Source organism: Musca domestica, unplaced genomic scaffold, assembly GCF_030504385.1.
Source record: "Musca domestica strain aabys unplaced genomic scaffold, Musca_domestica.polishedcontigs.V.1.1 36, whole genome shotgun sequence".
Lineage (NCBI taxonomy): Eukaryota > Metazoa > Arthropoda > Insecta > Diptera > Muscidae > Musca > Musca domestica.
Genome location: NW_026712318.1, coordinates 3,253,283 through 3,276,544, shown reverse-complemented (window position 1 = coordinate 3,276,544; position 23,262 = coordinate 3,253,283). Strand labels below are relative to the sequence as shown.

Genomic DNA, 23,262 nt, shown 5'->3' with positions numbered 1-23,262 from the left:
GAAAATGTGAATTAAATGTTCAAAATAAAACGTGGACCTATACAGAAAGTGTTCTGTCACCGGAGTTAGAACTCATTACAAACCCTCAGTATCAAATATAGAACAATTCCGTTGAAAAATGTAACTAAGATCATCACAATACCAAAACCACCTTATTTTGGCCAGGTTGAACTTTTGATACCCATGGAGAAAGAAAACTACGAAAATATCAAAAAATTCCATCGACAAAATGCCTCCAAAAATTATTGAAAACAAATAACGATAATTTGGCTCTCTGCTGCTGGAAAGAATCCTTGCTTTGCCATTAAGCAATCAAAATCAGTCTATCCTTACTACCTCGTTCTTATGTGAGGCCGGGTTTTGGCTATGATCAATATAAAAACTAAATGCCGAAGTAAATTGGACAAATAAACAAGTAAAAAAGCTGTAAGTTCGGGCCGGGGCCGGGCCGAACTTTGAATTCCCTCCACCATGTGGAATGAATTTGGAAATTTTCAAAAAAAAAAAAAAAAAAATCTGTTGAAGTGCTCTTAAAATCTTAAAAAATACCAAATGTAGCCGTTATATTGGGGTTTATACGAAGACGTGGACCTGCATAGGCAAGTTTTGTCATAAGCTAATGAAGCTGAAATCATCAAAAAAAAAAAAAAAAAAAAAAAAAAAAAAATAGGAAGGTACCATTATATGGGGATTATACCAAAACGTGGACCTGCACCTACAATTTCCATTATGAATTTCAAATACCAAATATGACATAATTCCGGTGAATAATGTCGCTAGAATTATCAAAATACTGAGTATTGGGAGGTACCGTTATGTGGGGGGCTATAAGAACCCGTGGACCTGTACAGGCAATTTTCTTTAATCGAAAATCATTGAATTACATATAACGGCTTTGGATGACTTAAATATAAAATCGGATAAAACCTATACAGTCGCCTATGACTTTACACACTCTTGTTTTTGGAAAACTCCTCTGAAGTATAATATTTTATCATTCTATTTATACCCTACACCACAAGGTGGTCAGGGTATTGTGTCTTTGTGCATTTGTTTGTAAAGCCAAAAGGAAACGAGATAGACCCTTAGTTCCTTTTGATGATCTCCATAGAATCACATTCTAAGTTGATTTTTGCATGTTCGTCCGTCCGTCTGTCCATGTATTTTTGAAAACAAAGTAAAATTTATTGCCCTATCCAGATGAAATTTTGCACAAATCACTTGTTTGGCCCAAGGACGAACCCTATTGAAATTGGAGATAATCGGTCAAAATTTAGATATAGCTCCCATATAAATCTTCGTTCGATTTGCCTTTTTTTTGTGCACCAAACGTGTAATATCAGTCCGAGTTGTATGGAATTTTGCACATACACAACCAAATTAGGCCTAAAAATAAGTATGCCAAATTTGATCGAAATCGGTTCAGATATAGCTATAGCTCCCATGTATATTGTTCATCCGATTTGTTATTTTTGCCCTCCGCAGCCGTAATATGCACTCTGTAACAACAATATTTTGGGAAATATATCAAATATAGCTCAGAAATACATTTACTAAATTTTATCGAGATCGGTTCAGATTTGGATATTGCTCCCATATATAACTTCGTTCGATTTACCTTTGATTGTGCACCAAACGTCTAATATTTTTCCAAATTGGATGGAATTTGGCACTTACGACCGAACTGAATTAGTAAAATAATATTTTACATATATTGCTCATATTTTAGGCAATAAATGTGAACTCATTTGAAGATATATTTATATGGGAGCTATAACGAAACCTTGCCCGATTATCAATAATTTCAATAGAGTTCGTCTTAGGCCCAAACAAATGAACTTTGTACCATTTGTACATGGAAGAATCAAGAAGTTAAGGTCATACAATCATATGTTTACATTTTTTTTCAAATCTACTCATTTCACAATATTTCATCGTAAAAATGCATATATATAAATCCATTATATACACATAAATCGGAGATGGGAACCTGCTTTTTATACAGCGAAACTTGTCAAGGTAAGAAAATGCAGAGATGGATATGACTATTTCAAATGACCTTACCTTTTTGATTTTTCCAAGCATTTATCTCAATTTGAACAATAAATGTCACCCGTATGACGGTCCATTGATCCTCGGTCCACCTGTTGGATTTAATATAGAAGTTTCTATTCTCCAGATAAATGAATGGAATTCGAAATAGATGTTTGTAGTACCATACTAAGATGTATGGTATTGAAATTAAATTTTCATTCAAATCAGATGTAATTAGAATTTTCAATTTCTAGATAGTTTATGTTCTCTAGACAATTATTCAATGTAAGTCCACTTTTTGATATAGCCCTCATAGAAACTTACCTAATGAATTGCGATACTTTTATTAGTTTTTGGCTTCAAGTTCCAGTTAAGACAGCTGTATTTTAATATTTTGTATTATCAGTTTTTATTTCAATTCCTTGGGGATTATTGCCATTTTTTCGTCCATGGGGGTTATGAAATGGAATGGAGATTATGTAAAAACAAACAAAAATGCCGGCCGGGCCGAACTTTTAATACCCTCCACCATTTGGAAGTAACTGGAAAATTGTCAAAAAAAAAAGAAAAATCCGGAAACTACCACTTAATTGAAAGCCGTTATCGTCTTAGAAATTTACTCTGATCCAGAATACATATACTTTGTAGGGTCTATTATGAATATTTTGAAGAGTTACAAACGGAATGACAAAGCTAATATACCCTCCATGGAATGGTGAGGGTATAAAAATCATTTATGATTGCCCATTATTATGGGGATAATGTCCAAAACGATTGCGGACATAAACCCCATTATGGGGTCCGTATTTTTAAACTGATTGCGAGAAAGTACTTTTTTCGTGGGGTTAATATCCGATCATACTCCCCAAGGGGATTATGTTTGTTTTGGAGGCGGACATAGTCCCCACTTTATTATGGAGGTTATGACCAAAAAACCGCATACAATCCCCATAATTGCAATGGGTACCATATTATGGTACTTCCACATTTTCGGTATTTTGAGGATAGTCAATTTCGCCATAAATCAAGTTTTCAGGTAGTGAAGGCTGTAAAAAGTGCCTGTCGGCCGAGATATACGTCGTTTTAATTGTCAAAATTACATTTGCAATTTCAAAATTGTGATTCTTTCCTAAGATGTTTTTTAGACCCTCCACCATAGTATGGAGGGTATATTAAGATTGCCATTCCGTATGTAACACCTCGAAATATACATTTTAGACCCCACAAATCAGCATAAAATGTCGATTTAGCGATGTCCGTCCGTCTATCCGTCTGTGGAAATTACTCTAGCTTCCGAACGAATTGAAGTAGATTGATACAAATTTGCTCAATTGTATGTTATGTCTGCAGGACTTTTGGTATTGGAAATGGGCCATGTAGGTCCACGTTTTGGTATAGCTCCCATATAACGGTACCTCCCGATATTCGGTAGTTTGATGATTTTAGCGACATTATTCACCAGAATTGTTTCAAATTTGGTATTTGAAGTTCGTAATGGATACTACAGCCTATGACAGAAAATTGTCTGTGCAGGTCCAGGTCTTCGTATAGCCCCCATATAACGGTACCTCCCGATATTCGGTATTTTGATGATTTTATCGACATTTTTTCACAAGAATTGTTTCAGATTCGGCGTTTGAAGTTCGTAATGGATACTACAGCCTAAGACAGAAAATTGTCTGTGCAGGTCCACGTCTTCGTAAAGCCCCCATATAACGGTACCTCCCGATTTTCGATATTTTGATGGTTTTAGCGAATTTATTCGCCGGAATTGTTTCAGATTTGGTATTTGTAGTCCATAATGGATACTACAGCCTAAGACAGAAAATTGTATGTGCAGGTCCACGTCTTCGTAGAGCCCCCATATAACGGTACCTCCCGATATTTGGTATTTTGATGATTTTAGCGACATTATTCACCAGAATTGTTTCAAATTTGGTATTTGAAATTCGTAGTGGATACTACAGCCTAAGACAGAAAATTGTCTGTGCAGGTATTTTAATGATTTTACGGACATTTTTTCACCAGAATTGTTTCAAATTTGATATTTGAAGTTCGTAATGGATACTACAGCCTAAGACAGAAAATTGTCTGTGCAGGTCCACCTCTTCGTAAAGCCCCCAATAACGGTACCTCCCGATATTCGGTATTTTAGTGATTTTAGGGACATTTTTCATCCGAATTGTTTCAAATTTGATATTTGAAGTTCGTAATGGATACTACAGCCTAAGACAGAAAATTGTCTGTACAGGTCCACGTCCTCGTAAAGCCCCCATATAACGTTACCTCCCGATATTCGGTATTTTAATGATTTTAGGGATTTGAATGATTTGGTGTTTGAAGTGTCTCAAATTTGGTACTTGAAGTTCGTAATGGTTACTACCTAAAAGAGAAAATTGTCTGTGCAGGTCCACCTCTTCGTAAAGCCCCATATAACGGTACCTCCCGATATTCGGTATTTTAATGATTTTAGGGACATTTTCACCAGAATTGCTTCAATTTTGATATTTGAAGTTCGTATTGGATACTACAGCCTAAGACAGAAAATTGTCTGTACAGGTCCACGTCCTCTTATAGCCCCGATATTCGTTATTTTGATTTTATCGACATTATAACCGATTGCCAAATTCGGTCCAAATGGTGGAGGGTATTCAAAGTTCGTCCCGGCCGAACTTAAAGCTTTTTTACTTCTTTATTTTTATTTTTGGAAAATTTTTACCTAAATACCCGTTGTTGCCATTTGGCGGTTCCAATTCAATGACCCCGACCTTTTTGCATTTCAATGCACATATGTACAAATAAATATTTTAATTCCCATCAAATTTCAACAAGTTATGTATGAAAATGTACTCGTGCATCCGTCTAGCAAATTTTTATTATCCATGATCCTTGATAGGTTACTTCGCCATTGGGTTCTTAGCATTTTCGGGTTCAACTGAATGTTGTCCTACTGGTTTTCAATGTCTAAATACAATTTACATACTATCTAGTTGCAGTGGCAGCGACTGGCGCAGGGGAACCAGTAGAAGACCAACCAACCAACCAACCAACTAACATTTGTGCGGACAGACGCAAAAAAAAAGGACCGGCAAATGGATAAATATACGACCATTAAGTTTGCCGTTTAGTGGATGCGGCGTGTACAAGATTCTTGTGTTGCAGAAATAGCTGTGTGGTGTGGTGTGAAGATTTACCCTGTTAATCTGCATTCCATTTGAAGATGCTGTTCTTGTTGTTGTTGTTCTACTACTACCACTCGGTGTTTACCTTTTTCGCCTGTCGCCCGTTCTTTGTCTTCCCCTTCGCCGGTATGGTTTGGATTTTGTTGTTCAAATACCAGAATTCCTGTGAAATGGACAGGCGCAAAACTCAGCAATGGACAAAAAGTAACACCAACAACAATGAGACAAACTCATAGCCAGCCAGACAAACAAAAACATACCAGGATCAGGCATGGCATACTACCACTAAGTGTGCGCATGTGCGCGTGTGTGTTGGTTGCTCTTTCGCATAGTTTGCGCTTATTTCAGACTTGAAAGAATTTCTAGGCAAAGACATGCGGTCTTGGTTTATTGCTTCTTTAAGCTCACAGCGGGTTGGAAAAAGAAAAAAACTGAACTAAACTATTCGTACTTAACTGGTCTTCAAAATAAACAAAACAAAAGAGGAAAAAAATTGAAAACAAAAATACACACAGTCAGCCGTATGTATGGGTTTTGAACGAAAATACCATTCACTATAGGCCAATAACATCCAGGTATCCTAACTCTTCCGACTGCCTGTAAATACCTACTGATATTGTAACACTGCATCCAAAAAGTATACAAATAAAAATCCGATTTGGATATTAAGACTATAGATTTTATAGAGGTACCAAAGGGTTTTTGGAAATTTGAACTTTAAGGTTACGAAAAGTTCTAAAATGGTACTAAATTTGTAGAATAGTACCATTTGGTATTATGTGAACGGATAGAGCCTTAAACTTGAAATTTGTTATAAAAATCAAGGTTGGAAAGTAAGTATGATACATGAAGGTGATGCTGGAAATGTGTACTAAGCGTGCGAACTGTACTAAATGGTACTAAATTTGATAAAGTTTGGTTGAGGGTGAACCGATGAAGCTAAAATTTTGAAATTTTGTATTGGGATCCCTGTTGGTGGCAGGTTGGTGAAAAAGACGTGGTTTTAACAGTGTGTACTAAAAGTGCACAAAAAGTACTAAACAGTACTATATATATACAGTATACAATTTCGTATTGGGCGAATAGAAAGTGCTTGAAATCTCGAATTTGGTCTTAGGTTCGCAGTTCATGTGTAGCCAGGACATATAAAGGTGGTTTCAGAAATGTGTTCTATAATTGTACTAAAAGTACTAAATGGTGCATTATTTGGTATTGGATATAGGTACAAAATGCAATATTTAGATTACAGATAGTATCTGTATTTGAGATTTTGCGGTGGTATGGAAATCCGTGCTATATTTGTACTAAAAGTACTAAATAGTACTAAATTTGGTATTGGGAGAAGTTATGGGGCTGGAATCCTCAAATTTGTTTTTGGGGCCTCTGTTTGTATCTGGAATTGAGATTTACAAATGGATTTAAATGTGTGTACTATAATTGTACTAAAAGTACCAAAGGTATTGGGTAAAGGGATAGAAAGAAAATCCATAAATTTAATATTTAGATCAATGGTGGTGTCTGTGCTTGAGATTTGTTGGTGGTTTTGAAATGCGTCTGATATTTGTACGAAAATTACTAAATTGTACTACAATTGGCAATTGGGAGGAAGGGAGAGGATGGAATCCTCAAATTTGATATTGATCTCTCTGCGAGTATTTTGGAAATTAGGTATGGAGATGGGTCTGGAAATGCGTATTATAATTGTACGAAAAGTACTAAATTTGGTACTTAATAGTACTAATAAGAGCTAAACTCCTGAAATTTGGTACAAATATTACTGTTTGTATTTGGGGTTAAGATATGGGGGAGGTTTTGGAAAAATGTACTATAATTGTCAGAAAAGAACTAAGTTGTACTAAATTGGGCTTAAGGTAAAGGGACTGAGCTGAAATCCCGAAAATTTGATATTGAGGTCCCTGTTGGTATCGGGAATTGAGATATGGAGATGGGTTTGGAAATGCGACCTATATTTGTACGAAAAGTACTAAATTCTACTAAATTTGGTATTGGGTGAAGGGATTGAGGTGGAATCTTCAAATTTGATATTGAAGTCTCTGTTGGTATCTGGAATTGAAATAGGGAGATGGCTTTGGAAATGTGTACTCTAATTGTGCGAAAAGTACTAAGTGTACTAAATTGTGTAGCGGTTGAAGGGATAGAACGGGAATCCCGATATTTCATATTGAGGTCTCAGTTGGTATCGGGAATTGAGATATGGAGATGGGTTTGGAAATGCGACCTATATTTGTACGAAAAGTACTAAATTGTACTAAATTTGGTATGGGAAGAAGGGATAGAGGTTGAATCTTCAAATTTGATATTGAGGTCCCTGTTGGCATCGGAAATTGAGATATGGAGATGGCTTTAGGAATGCGTACTCTAATTGTTCGAAAAGTACAAATTGGTACAAAATTGGGTAGCGGTTGAAGGGATAGAGCTGGAATCCCGATATTTCATATCGAGGTCTCTGTTGGTATCGGGAATTGAGATATGGAAATGGGTTTGGAAATGCGGCCTATATTTGTACGAAAAGTACTAAATTCTACTAAATTTGGTATTGGGTGAAGGGATTGAGGTGGAATCTTCAAATTTGATATTGAAGTCTCTGTTGGTATCTGGAATTGAAATAGGGAGATGAGTTTGGTAATGTGTACTATAATTGCACGAAAACTACTAAACAGTACAAAATTAGGTATTTGATGAAGGAATAGAGCTAAACTCCTGAAATTCGATACAAATACAGGGTGAGATGAAAAAACTGCAACCAACTTCAGACTGCTGTCATTTCTAAGCCACTAGTCCGACAGCTGTTAAAATTACTCCAGTGACAGCTCATAATATTGGTGAGAATTTTCTAGAAAAAAATTATTCGTGATGGAATTCAAGCGTGATAGTGTGATTTTTTATATTTGGCTGGAAAACCACAAGTGGCTATGGTTAGAACACTCCAGCATTTAAATGTGAATACATATTTTGTGTCTCGTATCATGGCTTGATACCGTGAGCGTCTGACGTCAAAGAAGTGGACGGGAGAAAACAGCAACATCAGAAGAAATGGTCCGAAAAGTATAGAAGCTACTTGATCGAAACCAGCGTCGCAGTGGCCGAAAAATGGCTCGTGAACTGAACAAATCGCAATATTCCATTCGGCAAATATTAAAAAATTAGCTCGGGGTAAAGCCATTGAAATTCCAAAAATTGCAAGAACTTACACCGCAATTGAAAGAAAATAGACTCAAAAGAGCTTCGCTTGGCCGAAAGAGGTGAACTGCCGAATTTGGTTTTCGCCGTCTCCGATGAGACAACATTCTTTGTCCAGCAGTTTGTAAACAAACAAAACGATTGTGTTTACTTGCCAAAGAGGTCAGCTGAAAGTGTGCACCTTCGGTTGGCCACCAGAGCGCCAGCCGATGGTCGCTCTCCGCTCGTTTTAATCGATCGTGGCATCAGAATAAATGCCGAATATTATCGCGAAAATATTCTGGAGGGTGTATTAAAGCCTTGGGCACGCAAACATTTTGGCCGCAGGCCTTGGACATTCCAACAGGCTCCTCGCTTCATTTCCAGGCTTCTCCGGATACCAATCCGTTGGACTATTGTGTCTGTAGTATTTTGGAAAGCAAGGTTGGCACTAAAAAATACAAAGGGGTCGATCACCTCAAGCCAGCGTTTCGCCGTAAATGGGCCAAAATTCCACAGAGAAACATTCGGGCAGCGTGTGAAGGTTTTATTGGCCGTTTGATGGCCATAGTTCGTGCCAAAGGTGACCAATGCGAACAAATCTAAACTTATTCTAAAATTTGATGCTTTTTCCGATTTTTTTGCCTTTCATTCAATTAAATTAAAAAAATTGTAAAATTTATGGCGTTTGCCTTTTTTGCAGGTTTTTTATCTCAACCTGAAATTGTTCCAAAATAAAGTTAAATAATAAAGGTAATCTTTAAATTCTGAAAATTTATTACTAGGGCCCAATTTTTATACCCTCTGACATATAAAAACATGAATTATGTCTAAATGGCCCTTGGAAGCCTTGAAAGTCTTTTAAGAACTCAAATTACAGCAGGTAAATTAGTATAAACCCTCATATGGGGCTATACCCAAATGTGGGCCAATATAGCTCGCTTTCACCACCAAACATCTTAAGATTGCTATAAACATATATACAAAATTTCATTCGCTTATCTCAAAAATTGCAACATGTATCTTGCTTCACACTTCTGCACCATGATGCTGCTCTAGCATTCTCAATTACGCTTCGGTTACAGGTTTCGTTATACATTTAAGGCGCATGCGCCACAGCCCCACAAATTTCTTAGAATGAATTCCACTTATTTGGACACACACACACACACGAACACACATAGTCGAACACAACTTGTCTAGCAATTGAGTTTGGACTCAGTTGTCTTCTGCTCTTTGTCTGGGTTTGAAGGGGAACATGGTTTCAGTGTTGTATCCATCATCAATTAGCAGCAAAGTAATTTGAATACGTTTCTCTTATCTATGAAATGTGCATTACGCCAAGGTATTTTTCTGTTATTAGATAATAGTTCAAAGAAGAGTAGCCAAACAACACGTCCATTGGAATGTCATGCCAGTTGAAGAATGAGCAGCATCCCAAAACAGAGTCGGGTAATGCAACTATTGAGACATGTAGTAGGGATCGCAAATAGAAAACAAGTAAAATAGGTTTAAGTTCGGAATGTCGAATTTTTAAGGTGAATAAAAATTTAAGAAAATAAATGTATTCGAATTTAATATTGAAAAGAGTTCCATTGCAGGACGCCCTTTAAGTCTTTAAAATAATTAGGTAATTATTTCGATGGTAAGGGTATTATTTAGTTGCGTAAATTTTAGAATTGAAAATAGGTCAATGATTGTTGGGGTTATATTCCAATTGTTCGTTACTGTAGACAGAATATAATAGTGGCGCCCAACGTAAATCATTTGTAATTTTTGACATTTTTTTTATTAAATTGGCATATATTGATTATGTTTTAAACAACATATGAAACCCATATGGAATGTCTTATGTATTGTTTAACCTACAAGACAGATAATAAATAGCAAAAATTGCAAAAAGCCCTAAAATTTCCATACTAACCTCAAATTGATAGCAATATAAAATGAGAACCTAAATTTACATTATTCGGATACAGGAATTATTATTCTTTTGTGAGTTTCAAGTACCAAATTTGAAACAATTTCGTTGAAAAATCTAGTTAAAATCATCAAAATAACGAATATCAGGAGGGATGGGGGCTATAGGAGAACATAAAGCTATATTAATAATATTTTGTCACCAGGGGAAATTACCATTACTAACCAAAAATAGGGAACTAAAAACAAATCCTTAAGAAAAGGTTGCTTAAATCGTCTAAATATCGAATATCCGGAATTTCCGGTACTTGAGGGCTATATGAACATTTGGAGGCGAAGTTCGTCCATGGAAGAGAGAGAACCAATTTTCCATTCGAAATGGCAAATTTCAAAAAAATCCATTTAAAAATGTGGCTAAAATCCCCAAAAGCCCGAATAGCGGGAGGTACTGCTATGTGGGGGGCTACTGATATCGTGGATTGGTATAGTTTTTTTCAAGTCTGACTTGCGTGCAGACAAAGATACCTCTGAGCAAAATCTCAACTTCCTATCGTGTCGACTTAGAATTTTGCCTTGATCAGGGTGAGATAAAAAACTACAACAAAGTCAAACGCCATAATATTTACTTTTTTTAAATTTTGCCGAATGAAAGCAAAAAAATCGAAAATAGCATCAAATTTTAGAATAAGTGTAGGTTGTTCGAATTGGTTGGCACGAATTATGGCCTTCAAACAGCCAATGAAACACGCTGCCCGAATCTTGCTCTGCGGTATTTTGGCCCATTCCCGGCGAAGCACTTGCTTAAGGTGATCGACACTTTGGTATTTTTTAGTGCCAACCTTCCTTTCCAAAATACTCCAGACACAATAGTCCAACGGATTGGTATCCGGAGATTTTGGTGGCCATTGTGTGCTGGAAATGAAGCGAGGACCTTCATTTTGTAACCATTCTTGGGTGGCGCGTGCTGAATCCTGTTGGAATGTCCAAGGTCTGCTGCCAAAATGTTTGTGTGCCCAAGGCTTTAATACACCCTCCAGAATATTTTCGCGATACTATTCGGTATTGATTCTGATGCCACTGTCGATTTATACGAGCGGAGAGCGACCATCGGCTGCTATGGCGGCCCACACCATCACCATGGCCGGCGCTTGTGTTCTGGTGGGCAATGGAAGGTGCACATCTTCAGCTGACCTCTTTGCCAACCAAAATTTGGAAAAACCAAATTCGACAGTCAGTTCGGCCAAGCGAAGTAACTCGTTAGCTCTTTTGAGTCTATTTTCTTTCGCTTGCGGTGTAAGTTCTTGCACTTTGTGGAATTTCAATGACATTACCCCGAGCTCCTTTTTCAATATTGGCGGTAATTAATATTGCGATTAATATTTTTTGGCCACTGCGTTTCGATCAAGTCGCTTCTCTACTTTTTTTGAACTATTTCTGCTGATGTTGCTGTTTTCTTCCGTTCACTTTCTTGACGTCGGGGTACCAGAATCACGATAACGAGCGATGGTACGTGACACAAAAGATTTATTCACATTTAAATGCTGGAGTGCTCTGACGATAGCCACTTGTGGTTTTCCAGCCAAATATAAAGAAATCGCACTATCACGAATTCCATCACGAATAACTTTTTTCTGGAAAATTCTCACCAAAATCCTTTTGTACTCTTGTAGATAATGTAATGAGCTGTCACTGGAATAATTTTAACAGCTGTCGGAGAGTGGCTTAGAAATGACAGCAGTCTGTCATTTTTTCATCTCACCCTGTATGGGGCCTACCTGATACCGTGGATCGATATAGGTCTTCTTCGAACTTGACCTGCCTACAGACAAAGACAAAATTTCAGATACCCACGTCAAGTCGTGGGGACTATAGCGTGATTTCAACTTAGAATTTCACCCTGATCAAGAATATATACTTCGAAGGGTCTACCATGATTATTTCGGTACCCACAATCAGGGCAAGGGTATTACTAAATTCCTTAAAATTACATAATTGAAAATAGATGACTATTCGTTGGGGTTATATTCCGATAGTTCATTACTGTATAACAGTGGCGCCCAATGTAAATCATTTGTAATATTTAAAATTTGATATTAAATAGATATATTTTAATTAAGTTTTAGAAAATAAATGGAATGCGCATTGAGTGACTTTTGCTTTGTTTAACCGACAGATAATAAAAAGCAAAAATTGCAAAAAGTCGTAAAATTTTCTCAAAACTAACATCGAATTGAAGGAACATAAAACTTTGAAAAAAAAAACCAAAAGAGTGACAAAAAAAGTTGAAGGAATTCAGAAGTTGCTATTTTAGGTCGGCATTACAATAACAACCAAACAGAAACATTGTTGCCCGCAAAGCAACAACCTCATCAACAACAATAAACGAGGAAGAAGAAGAAGAAAAAACAATGTGATCGGCCTACAACGTCTCGACTCCATTCAAATATTGATGTATACTCTTTTTTTTTGTTTCTTGTATTTATTTAAGAAAATTCCAATGTACAACAACAATAACAACAGCAACAAATACCATCAGCAACAACAACGACGACGACACAAAAAGCAGCAGCAGCAATAGTCGCGCCAGCCATCCAGCAACTGTTGCAGACACTGGAATTTAACTTTCTCTTCCCAAGCAATAACTCGCCACAAGCACTTACCCGTTCACACATACCTACTTCCACACACACTCACTTCGAATAGTCGACTCGAAGTACAACACCCAGTAAAAAATTGGATCATCCAACGATTAATCGTAGGACGCTCCTTTTCGAGCAATGGAGTACTCCTTAAATCTCCGACTCTCTTGCATTTTATACTCTTTTTTAACATTGCATGTCCTAGGAGGCGAGCACTCCTTTTGAGCTCCCATTGGATGACAGACGGAGTACTCGTTTTCATCTCGGAAAGGAGGACAAAGGGAGTAATCTTTGTTATCTCCTGAAAGAGCATAGACGGAGTACTCGTTTTCATATCGGAAAGGAGGACAAAGGGAGTAATCTTTGTTATCTCCTGAAAAAGCATATAGGGAGTACTCCTTTTGATCTCGGAAAGGAGAATCAAGGGAGTAATCTTTGTTATCTCCTGAAAGAGTAAAAGAAAGTAAAGAAGTAAAAGAAAAGAGTAAAATAAAGAATATATATTTTATCATTTATTTTTAACGAAAAAAAAACAAATAATTCATTTTTGTACTATAATTTCTTATAATTAAAAAAACATATTAAATACTTTATTTATTTAGATTTTAGGCTGTAGGTTTGCCGGTAAAATGTTGCCTTACATTTGCGAAAGGCCAACTTAAAAGATTTTTCAAATTCAGGATAAGTTTCGTAGGTGTCTCTGAGTGATTCTGCAAAAATAAAGGAAAAATAAACATCATGTACATATTATTTAAAACACGTTATAAAATCAAGCTATTACCGAAATAAAAAAAGTTAAACAACCGATATTTGTTTATGGCTGTCTTATTTTTAGCTCCATCCCAATTTACCCGAAGCAAAATATTGTCACCAATCATTGCATGTAACGCCTTTTCTATTTTGTCTTTGCCAAATTTTAGTTTCATATATGATATCTGAAAATAATTAAAGATAAATATAATTAGCTTTTAGTACCAAATTCACTTAAATTATGCATTAAAAACTCTGGCTTACCACTTCTGATTCAGGCTCGTTATTAACTAATTGTTCTGCCGAATTTAATTCCTCTAGTGAATTTATTGGAAAAATTTTGAGATCCTTGCTAGTTGGGCGTATGTGTTTAACGACCTGTTCTAACAAAATTGTCTGTTTACACATAATTTTCTTTAAAGCTTCGACTTCAGTTTGAAGGAGATCAATTTTGTTTTCCAATTTTTTATTGGTGTTTTTTGTTTCATTGTTTGTTTCTAGAAATGAACATAAAATCAAATAATTACTATGATAAAAAATATAAAAAGAGCTATGAGTTAACATTACCTGCGACATTATTCGGTGTGCTTTGTACAGTTTCATCCGTAAAAACTGATTGAGTTTGGAATATGTTCGCATTAAAATTCATGGTTCTTAAGGTAGAAAAATAGTTTGAAATATAGTTTAAATATTAGTATTTACTAAATTTGACAGTGGTGTAGAATAGGAATAAATACAAAATATTCCCCATCAGGTACGCAAAATATCTTGCAATATATGTCACGCATGTTAATTTTCTCTCGGTGGATATTTAGTGTTTTCGCCTTACAAATTCCTAAACACTTTTTAGAGTCCACTGGGTACTGAAACAAGCTTACTGCATCTGTAAATGCGTTACCGACTACGTATTCTTCGCCGCTATCTACCAAGAAACCATATACTTTAATTGGAACCATACTCATAGTGAAGCAAAAATTGTCAGGAGATTTTCCGGATAAGAAATATGTGTCGAACTTGTATCTCATAAACAAGTTGTTTCTGTGTTTTTGCCCAAGTGGTAAGAATTTAGGATCATTTGTTTTCAAAAGCAAATGCCGCTCCATGCATCGATTATTTAGCTGTTGGCTAATGTATGATGGTTTCCGACAATCTTTTTTTAAGGTTTGCAAAAAGTTCTCATATTTATATGATGAAAAATTTTCTACATTTCCAAAGTTTTCCACGCATTTCGCCAAATGTAGTAAATTGTGCACGTTATAACTGATCTTATCACTTCCATATATCAAGGCAAAATCGGCAACAAAAGCTTCCATTAGTTGTTGAACGCATTGCAAATTCTTATGACAATTTGAAGGACACGAAACCATCCGATATGCTGTATGTAATAGTAAAAAGTGTGTATATAAATCCTCATGCAATATGTTTTTAAAAATAATTATTCCCGTGTAAAGCACAACTTGCCGGAATTCCTTTGCCTTCCACCTGCATACCTCGTCAAATAGTCTACCTTTTCGAGCAAACTCCTTTGGGGTATACTTCGCAATATACAATATTTTGCGATTTAATTCATTTATTTCCGCTACATTTAACTTTGATTTTGTATGCTTGTTTTGTAAAATTAAACGCAACATCTTTTTAAACACTCCAAGGTCAATCAAATGCATAGTGTCAAGCGGAAATTGTGTGACCATCTTAATGTTGCATAATTCCAAAGGGTGAGTTTCGCTACGAAATTGCTGTATGTGATATGCTTGACTTTTTCGTGCTAGGAAAGCTTCATCAGTCCTGGCATTTCCGGGTACTATAGCATAATTTAGTCTCTTATTTTTATATGAAGCTTCTTGCTCACATTTCGAACATCCTTGCGCAGAAGTGTGTCCCACTGTACCGGTTAAAAAAGCCCTTGCAGGTGTGTCACAAACAAAAAGTCTAATTTTGGGTGTAAAGTATTTATCACCAATTTTAAAACCTTCATTTTTCAAATAGATGTATTCCTCCACAAATCTTTTTAAGAAATCCTTTACATCCGGAGGTTTTGATTTACCAATATAAGTAGCAATTAAAAATGGTTGTGAGTTTTTGAACTCTGAGAAAGAACATAAGATTGGCCATAATGACGTTGATGAGCTTTTATAAAGCGGCATTCCATCCACAAATACATCAAGAAGTAATTCGGACTTTGCATTCAACAGCAAGTATTGGCCATGCATCATCAGCGCTTTTTCTAATCCAAAATGAAAATATTCACCTGGTGGCATTTGTGATATTGACGGGCTCTCATTAGGGCAATAAGAGTTTTCTGCATATAACGCTTTCAACAATGTTTCCTTGCATAGTGCAACATTAATACCTTCACTTTTTAAAATGCTAAGAAGCGAATTACAGCATTCGTTGGAAACGCGATTATTTATTACCCACGAAGCAAGCTTCCGATCAATACAATCTTTTTTTTCACTGCTGAAACTCGTATCATTTGGATTCATTTCGTCATGAATATTAAAGTTTTCCGATTGGCTACCCTCATTTGATGACTGATTAATTTCTATAGGTGCCGAAAGTTCCTGATCAGTAAGAGTCTGCCGAGTACAATTTGAGAAATTTTCAATTTCTTTTTTTACAAGCCGTCTAAGATGACGTTTAGAAACAAAATTATCACACATTATTTTACCAATTGATTTTTTTAATTACACTTTTTTAATTTTTTTAATTACACTTTATTTACACTTACAACACGTGTTTCACTTCAGACGGACACAAGAAAACTGAGCAAATGGACGGACAACCATAAAGAAATAATCGAACATGACGAAAGCAACAGTTAAACAACAGTTACATCAAACAAAAAAAAACATGCCAAAAATGCTTTGATGCATCCCTTATTGATCCATTTGGAGCATAAGGCGAGACATCAATTTTTTTCCAACTTCGTGGAATTTTTTGGCAAAACAAAATTCATACATTGCTCGCTTATTACTCCAAATGGATGAAGAAATCATTACTCCTCTATTGCTCGGTTGAGGATTACTCCAAATATTTTTTACTGGGCAGTTTGTCGAATGTTTGCATAGCTTTTACACCATATTTGTATGTACATTCGAATACAAATGCATTTCAGTTCAGTACATTTCTTTGGCCAAACGATTCGAAATTATATTCACATTCCATTCAATAACTTTAGAATTGTTTCATAGAATCGCATAAAAAGTTATTGCAAACGCAGTTGTGTGTACACATTAGCATGGAACATGAATGAGGTCTAATCATTTTTCAGAGTTTTGATCGAATTGGTCTTTGTTGAAAGACTTCAGTACCAAATTGATTGGTATAAAAAATTTTAAAATTTAAATTTTAGTTTTAATTCTATATTATAGAGCCTCGAAATCGGTTGTACCCTCAAACATATGTCTATATAGAAGAAGAAATCATCTGTATGGAACAATTTGAGCCTCAAATTCATCTGTATAGAAGAGTTTAAACCTCAAACTCATCTGTATGGAAGAGTTTGAGTCTCAAACTCCTCTGTGCAGACGCTCAAACTCGTCTATACAGATGAGTTTGAACGTCAAATTCAAATTTGAGCTTCAAATTCATCTGTATAGACGAGTTTGAGCTTCAAACTCATCTGCATAGACAAGTTTGAGCTTCAAGCTCATCTGTATAGACAAGTTTGGCCTTCAAACTCATCTGTATAGACGAGTTTGACCTTCAAACTCATCTGTATAGAAGATTTTGAGCTTCAAACTCATCTGTATAGACTAGTTTGAGCTTCAAACTCATCTGTATAGACTAGTTTGAACGGCAAACTCATTTGCATAGACTAGTTTGAACGGCAAACTCATTTGCATAGGCGAGTGTGAGCGTCAAACTCATCTGTATAGGCGAGTTTGAGCGTCAAACTCATCTGTATAGGCGTGTTTGAGCGTCAAACTTATCTGTATAGGCGAGTTTGAGCGTCAAACTCATCTGTATAAAAGAGTTTGAGCGTCAAACTCATCTGTATAAAAGAGTTTAAGCCTCAAACTTATTTGTATAGACGAGTTTGAGCTTCAATCTCATCTGTATAAACGAGTTTGAGCTTCAAACTCATTTGCATAGACAAGTTTGAGCTTCAAACTCATCTGTATAAACGATTTTGAGTTTTGAACTCATCTGTATAAACGAGTTTGAGCTTCGAACTCATCTGTATAGACGAGTTTGACCTTCAAACTCATCTGTATAGACGGGTTTGACCTTCAAACTCCTCTGTATAGACGGGTTTGACCTTCAAACTCCTCTGTATAGACGAGCTTGAGCTTAAAACTCATTTGTATAGACGAGTTTGAGCTTCAAACTCATTTGTATAGGCGAGTTTGAGCATCAAACTTATCTGTATAAAAGAGTTTGAGCTTCAAACTCATCTGTATAAACGAGTTTGAGCTTGAAACTCATCAGCATAGACAAGTTTGAGCTTTAAACTCATCTATAGAGAAGAGTTTGAGTCTCGAACTCATCTGTATAGAAGAGTTTGAGTCTCAAACTCATCTGTATAGAAGAGTTTGAGTCTCAAACTCATCTGTATAGAAGAGTTTGAGTCTCAAACTCATCTGTATAGAAGAGTTTGAGTCTCAAACTCATCTGTATAGAAGAGTTTGAGTCTCAAACTCATCTGTATAGAAGAGTTTGAGTCTCAAACTCATCTGTATAGAAGAGTTTGAGTCTCAAACTCATCTGTATAGAAGAGTTTGAGTCTCAAACTTATCTGTATAAAAGTGTTTGAGTCTCAAACTTATCGGTATAGAAGTGTTTGAGCCTCAAACTTATCTGTATAGAAGTGTTTGAGCCTCAAACTCATCTGTATGGAAAAGTTTGGACCTCAATTACATATGTATAGAAGAATTTTAGTCTTTCCCATCCCCAACCCCCCCGTCCCGCTCTCCTTGGACTAATTTAAATGAGTTAATTATTTATTTATTGTTTTCCTTTTTTTAATTTTGTGACAGTAAAAAATCTCTTTTTGGCCGCCTTTATTTTCAAAATTTTGTGCATGGCAAATATTGATGCTTTCCCAAAGAAAAAAAATTGAAAATTAAAAAAATGCACAAACACACCCAACTACATTGGCTGTTGCTTTTTTTTTTGAGCCTTACAGCCTGTAAATACTTAAAGCCAAGCATATCTTTAAATTGAAGATGAAATTTTTACGTGAAGCAATCGGCAATGTCTGAGAACAGAGAATTGTGGCTGCTTCTGCTGCCACAGCAATAATACATAACAACAACTACGACTACTGCAGCCACAGCAGCAGCAACAGCAACAACGACAACGGAAAGTAAAAAAGAAAGAAATCCAAAAATGAAAATAACAAAAACAAAGTTTCTCACGTTCCTCTTCCAAAATTCTTGGAATTGCGATACATTAAAAAGATGTCTGTCTGCCCTTCGTACGTCTTTCCATCCAAACAACCGGCCATACCGTTTGTCAGCCTACCCTTCCGCCAACCTAACAGGGTCTATCAGCTAGCATCGTCTCGTTTTAAATGAGCTCTTTTAGCTTCTTTGAGCGCATACTTTTTTCTTCCATTCAATTCATCCGACCAACCATGCAGCCAAGCATTCTGTTGCTCCGATGTTTTCTTCGTCTTCTTCGTGTTGTTGTTATTCAACGATTGTCGTTTACAAAAATATAACAACAACAACTACAATAATAGCATTTCATCGTCGTATTTTGATTTTCCTCGTTTATTTTTCGTTCACTCGTTCGTTGGTTGGAGCCTTCCTATTATACTTGTAGTTGTTGTTGTTATTGTTTTTAACCGGTATTTTGAGTTTTGCCGACGCCGTCTTAGAGTTACGAACTTGCTTACTAACTTACCCACCGATTTATTGCAACAAATACCGCATGCGCCTGTTCTTCTAGCTCTGCGACATTGGCATTGCCAGCCATTTGGTTCGGTGGTGTGTCAGTGCCAGTTTGACTAACAAAAATGTTCGTTGTTCGTTGCTGTGCAAAACTTAGCAATTCCACAACATTGGCATGCAATCGCGTTCACAACTCATATGCGAGGAGGAGCAGTATGTCATCCTGTTGGCATGTGCGAGGGCGGACACAGGAGTATTTTCTATTCCATAACAAATAAACAAGACGTAAAGTTCAGCGGAGTCGAACTTTTCATAATTTCCTGCGCGTAAAATCTTGATTTATGGCCAAATTGTCTGTAGCTAGAATTTCAAATAACATCCGATTTATTTGGAAATTGGGGACAGAAACCTTTAAAGTACCTAAAATCAGGATGTACCCTTATATCCTTTGAGACGTATCCTCAAATTGCCTTATTAAGCCCAAAAGAACAAATGACACCATAATCCTATCTGTGTCTGAAGCCTTTTCATATTCAAATTATCTGCATTTTTTTCCCGGATCTTGAATACTCTCCACCATATGGAACGAATTTGACAATTTTCAAAAAAAATAAATTCCGTTAAAAATTCTATTAAAATTTTAAAAATACTGAATGTAGCCGTTATATTAGGTTCTATACGACGATGTGGACCTGCATAGGCAAGTTTTGTCATAAGCCATTACAGTATTCAAAAGCGAAACTTAAAAAAATCGGTGAATAATGCAGCTAAAATCATCAAAATACCGAATATCGGGAGGTGCCGTTATATGGAGGCTATACGAAGACGTGGACTTGAACAGACAATTTTCTGTCATAGGCTGTAGTATCTATTACGAACTTCAAATACCAAATTTTAAACACTTACGGTGAATAATGTCGATGAAATCATCCAAATACCGAATATCGGGAGGTATCATTATATGGGGGCTATACGAAGACGTGGACCTGAATAGACAATTTTCTGTCATAGGCTGTAGTATTCCTTACGAATTTCAAATACCAAATTTGAAACAATTCCCGTGAATAATGTCACCTAAAATTACCAAAACATCAAAAATAGGAAGGTATAATTATATGGGGGCTATACCAAAACGTGGATCTGCACAGACAATTTTCTGTCTTAGGCTGTAGTATTCATTACGGACTCTAAACACGAAATTTGAAACAATTCCCGTGAATAATATCACCAAAATCATCAAAGTACCGAATATCAGGAGGTACCATTATATGGGGGCTATACGAAGACGTGGACTTGAATAGAAATTTTTCTGTCATAGGCTGTAGTATCCATTACGAACTTCAAATACCAAATTTGAAACAATTCCGGTGGATAATGTCGCTACAATCATCAAAATACCGAATATCGGGATGTGCCGTTATATGGGGGCTATACGAAGACGTAGACCTGCACAGACAATTTTTGGTATTAGGCTGTAATATCTATTACGAACTTCAAATACCAAGTTGAAAGCAATTCCGATGAATAATGTCGCTAAAATAATCAAAATATAGAATATCGAGAGGCGTGGTCATATGGGGGCTATACGAAGACGTGGACCTGCACAGAAAATTTTCTGTCATAGGCTGTAGTATCCATTACGAACCTCAAATACCAAATTTGATACAATTGTGGTGTATAATGTCGCTGAAACCATTCAAATACCGAATATCGGGAGGTATCATTACATGGGCGCTATACGAAGACGTGGACCTGCACAGAAAATTTTCTGCCATAGGCTGTACTATCCACTACGAACTTTAAATACCAAATTTGAAACAATTCCGGTGAATAATGTCGCCTAAAATTACCAAAATATCAAAAATAGGAAGGTACCATGGGGTCTATACCGAAACGTGGATTTGGACAGACAATTTTCTGTACTAGGCTGTAGTATCCATTACGAACCTCAAATACCAAATTTGATACAATTCTGGTGAATAATGTCGCTACAATCATCAAAATACCGAATATCGGGATGTGCCGTTATATAGGGGCTATACGAAGACGTAGACCTGCACAGACAATTTTCTGTATTAGGCTGTAGTATCCATTACAAACCTCCAATACCAAATTTGAAACAATTCCGGTGAATAATGTCGCTAAAATCATCAAAATACCGAATATCGGGAGGTACCATAATACCAAAACGTCGACCTACATGGTCCACTTTTAATACCATAAGTCCTCCAGACATAGTATACATTTGAGTAAGATTTTATTAACCTTCTTCATTTCGTTCGGAAGCTAGAGTGATTTCCACAGACGGACCGACAGGGCTAAATCGTCTTAGAATTGTACGCTGATCAGTAATATTCATACTTTGTTGGGTCTAAAATGTATATTTCGAGGTGTTACAAACCGAATGACGAACTTAATATACCCTTCATACTATGTATGGTGGAGGGTATAAAGAGCTTCGGTGTTTGTAATAGGAGGAAATTATGTATTCACTTTTACCTAAAATGCTTTTTCTTGGAAAAATATTTTTCTGTGTTTTTTTTTTTTTGAATAGATATTGAATACACTTTTGTTGACACGACAACAGGTGGTCTCCGTATGCTCTCAATTAATCAATTGACCAATTGCAGCGGCTTTGTTTAACTTTTCACTCAGCAGGAAAATTGTGTTAATCTAATTGGTCAAGCGATCGATCGACCGTCTTTCGTTAATTGTCGTATTCCGCACAGCCTCAGTTGTTTCTCTTCTAAATGTCCAATGAGAAAATGGAGAGTTTACACACTTGGCCATGAAATGCTGAGTCCTCATAATGCATTTGTATTGTCTGGCAGTATGTAAAGATCCCTATTGATTGAAATTGCTATTAATATGTATTTTTAGTTGAATATCCTTATTCTCATTTTTCCCCACTCTTGAATGGAATTAAGACTCAGACATAACATTTTTTTGAAGAAGAAGACCTTCTGACCCACAGGAATTTATATTTAAGTAGAGATATATTAATTTCAATGGGGTTCGTCTTTAGACCAAACATATAAACTGTAAAATGTTTTGTCCCAACCGATGATAAATACGGTCTGCTACGTTCATACAAAAGTACATGGATGGAGAACCACATTACCAATAGGACCTACAGATCTATCCTTCCTTTTGCATTTGACAATAATACAACCAACTTCAGACTGCTGTCATTTCGAAGCCACTCGTCCGACAGCTGTTCAAATTATTCCAGTGACAGCTCATTATATTGTTGACAAGCGTACGAAAGCATTTTGGTGAGAATTTTCCAGAAAAAAAGTTATTCATGATGGAATTTAAGCGTGATAATGTGATTTCTTCATATTTGGCTGGAAAACCACAAGTGGCTATCGGTAGAGCACTCCAGCATTTAAATGTGAATAAATCTTTTGTGTCTCGTACCATCGCTCGTCACCGTTATACTGGTAGCGTAGCCTGACGTCAAGAAAGTGGACGGGAGAAAACAGCAACATCAGGAGAAATGGTTCGAAAAATAAAGAAGTGATTTGATCGAAATCCACGTCGCAGTGGCCTAAAAATGCCTCGTGAGCTGAACATATTGAAAAAAGGGCTCGCGGTAAAGCCATTGGAATTCCAAAAAGTGCAAGAACTTACACCGCAACGGAAAGAAAAAAGACGCTAAAGAGTTAAAGAGTTGCTTCGCTTGGCCGAAAGTGGTGAACTGCTGAATTTGGTGTTCTC

General features: G+C 36.3%; 1 protein-coding gene across 2 annotated transcripts; it reads right to left on the bottom strand.

Moving 5' to 3' along the window:
* Window positions 1-13,493: 13,493 nt before the first annotated feature.
* On the bottom strand, window positions 13,494-16,745 carry LOC131803982 (uncharacterized). Of its 2 annotated transcripts, none has more exons than XM_059126048.1 (5): window positions 16,374-16,745; window positions 14,273-14,358; window positions 13,970-14,202; window positions 13,737-13,890; window positions 13,494-13,665 (listed from the first exon to the last, which is right to left on the bottom strand). In XM_059126048.1, the coding sequence occupies exons 2-5, from the start codon at window positions 14,352-14,354 to the stop codon at window positions 13,550-13,552; spliced, it is 585 nt and encodes a 194-aa protein (XP_058982031.1). In that variant the 5' UTR covers window positions 14,355-14,358; window positions 16,374-16,745; the 3' UTR covers window positions 13,494-13,549. The 2 variants fall into 2 exon arrangements, with proteins under 2 accessions (XP_058982031.1, XP_058982032.1); XM_059126049.1 differs by having other exon boundaries at window positions 16,434-16,745.
* Between the last annotated feature and the right edge of the window lie 6,517 nt (window positions 16,746-23,262).

Coding starts and splice junctions, on each gene's coding strand:
- LOC131803982 (XM_059126048.1), bottom strand. CDS start 14,354: ATGAATTTTAATGCGAACATATTCCAAACTCAATCAGTTTTTACGGAT. Junction 14,203..14,272: donor CACACCGAATAATGTCGCAG/GTAATGTTAACT, acceptor GTTCATTTCTAG/AAACAAACAATGAAACAAAA. Junction 13,891..13,969: donor ACGAGCCTGAATCAGAAGTG/GTAAGCCAGAGT, acceptor AATTATTTTCAG/ATATCATATATGAAACTAAA.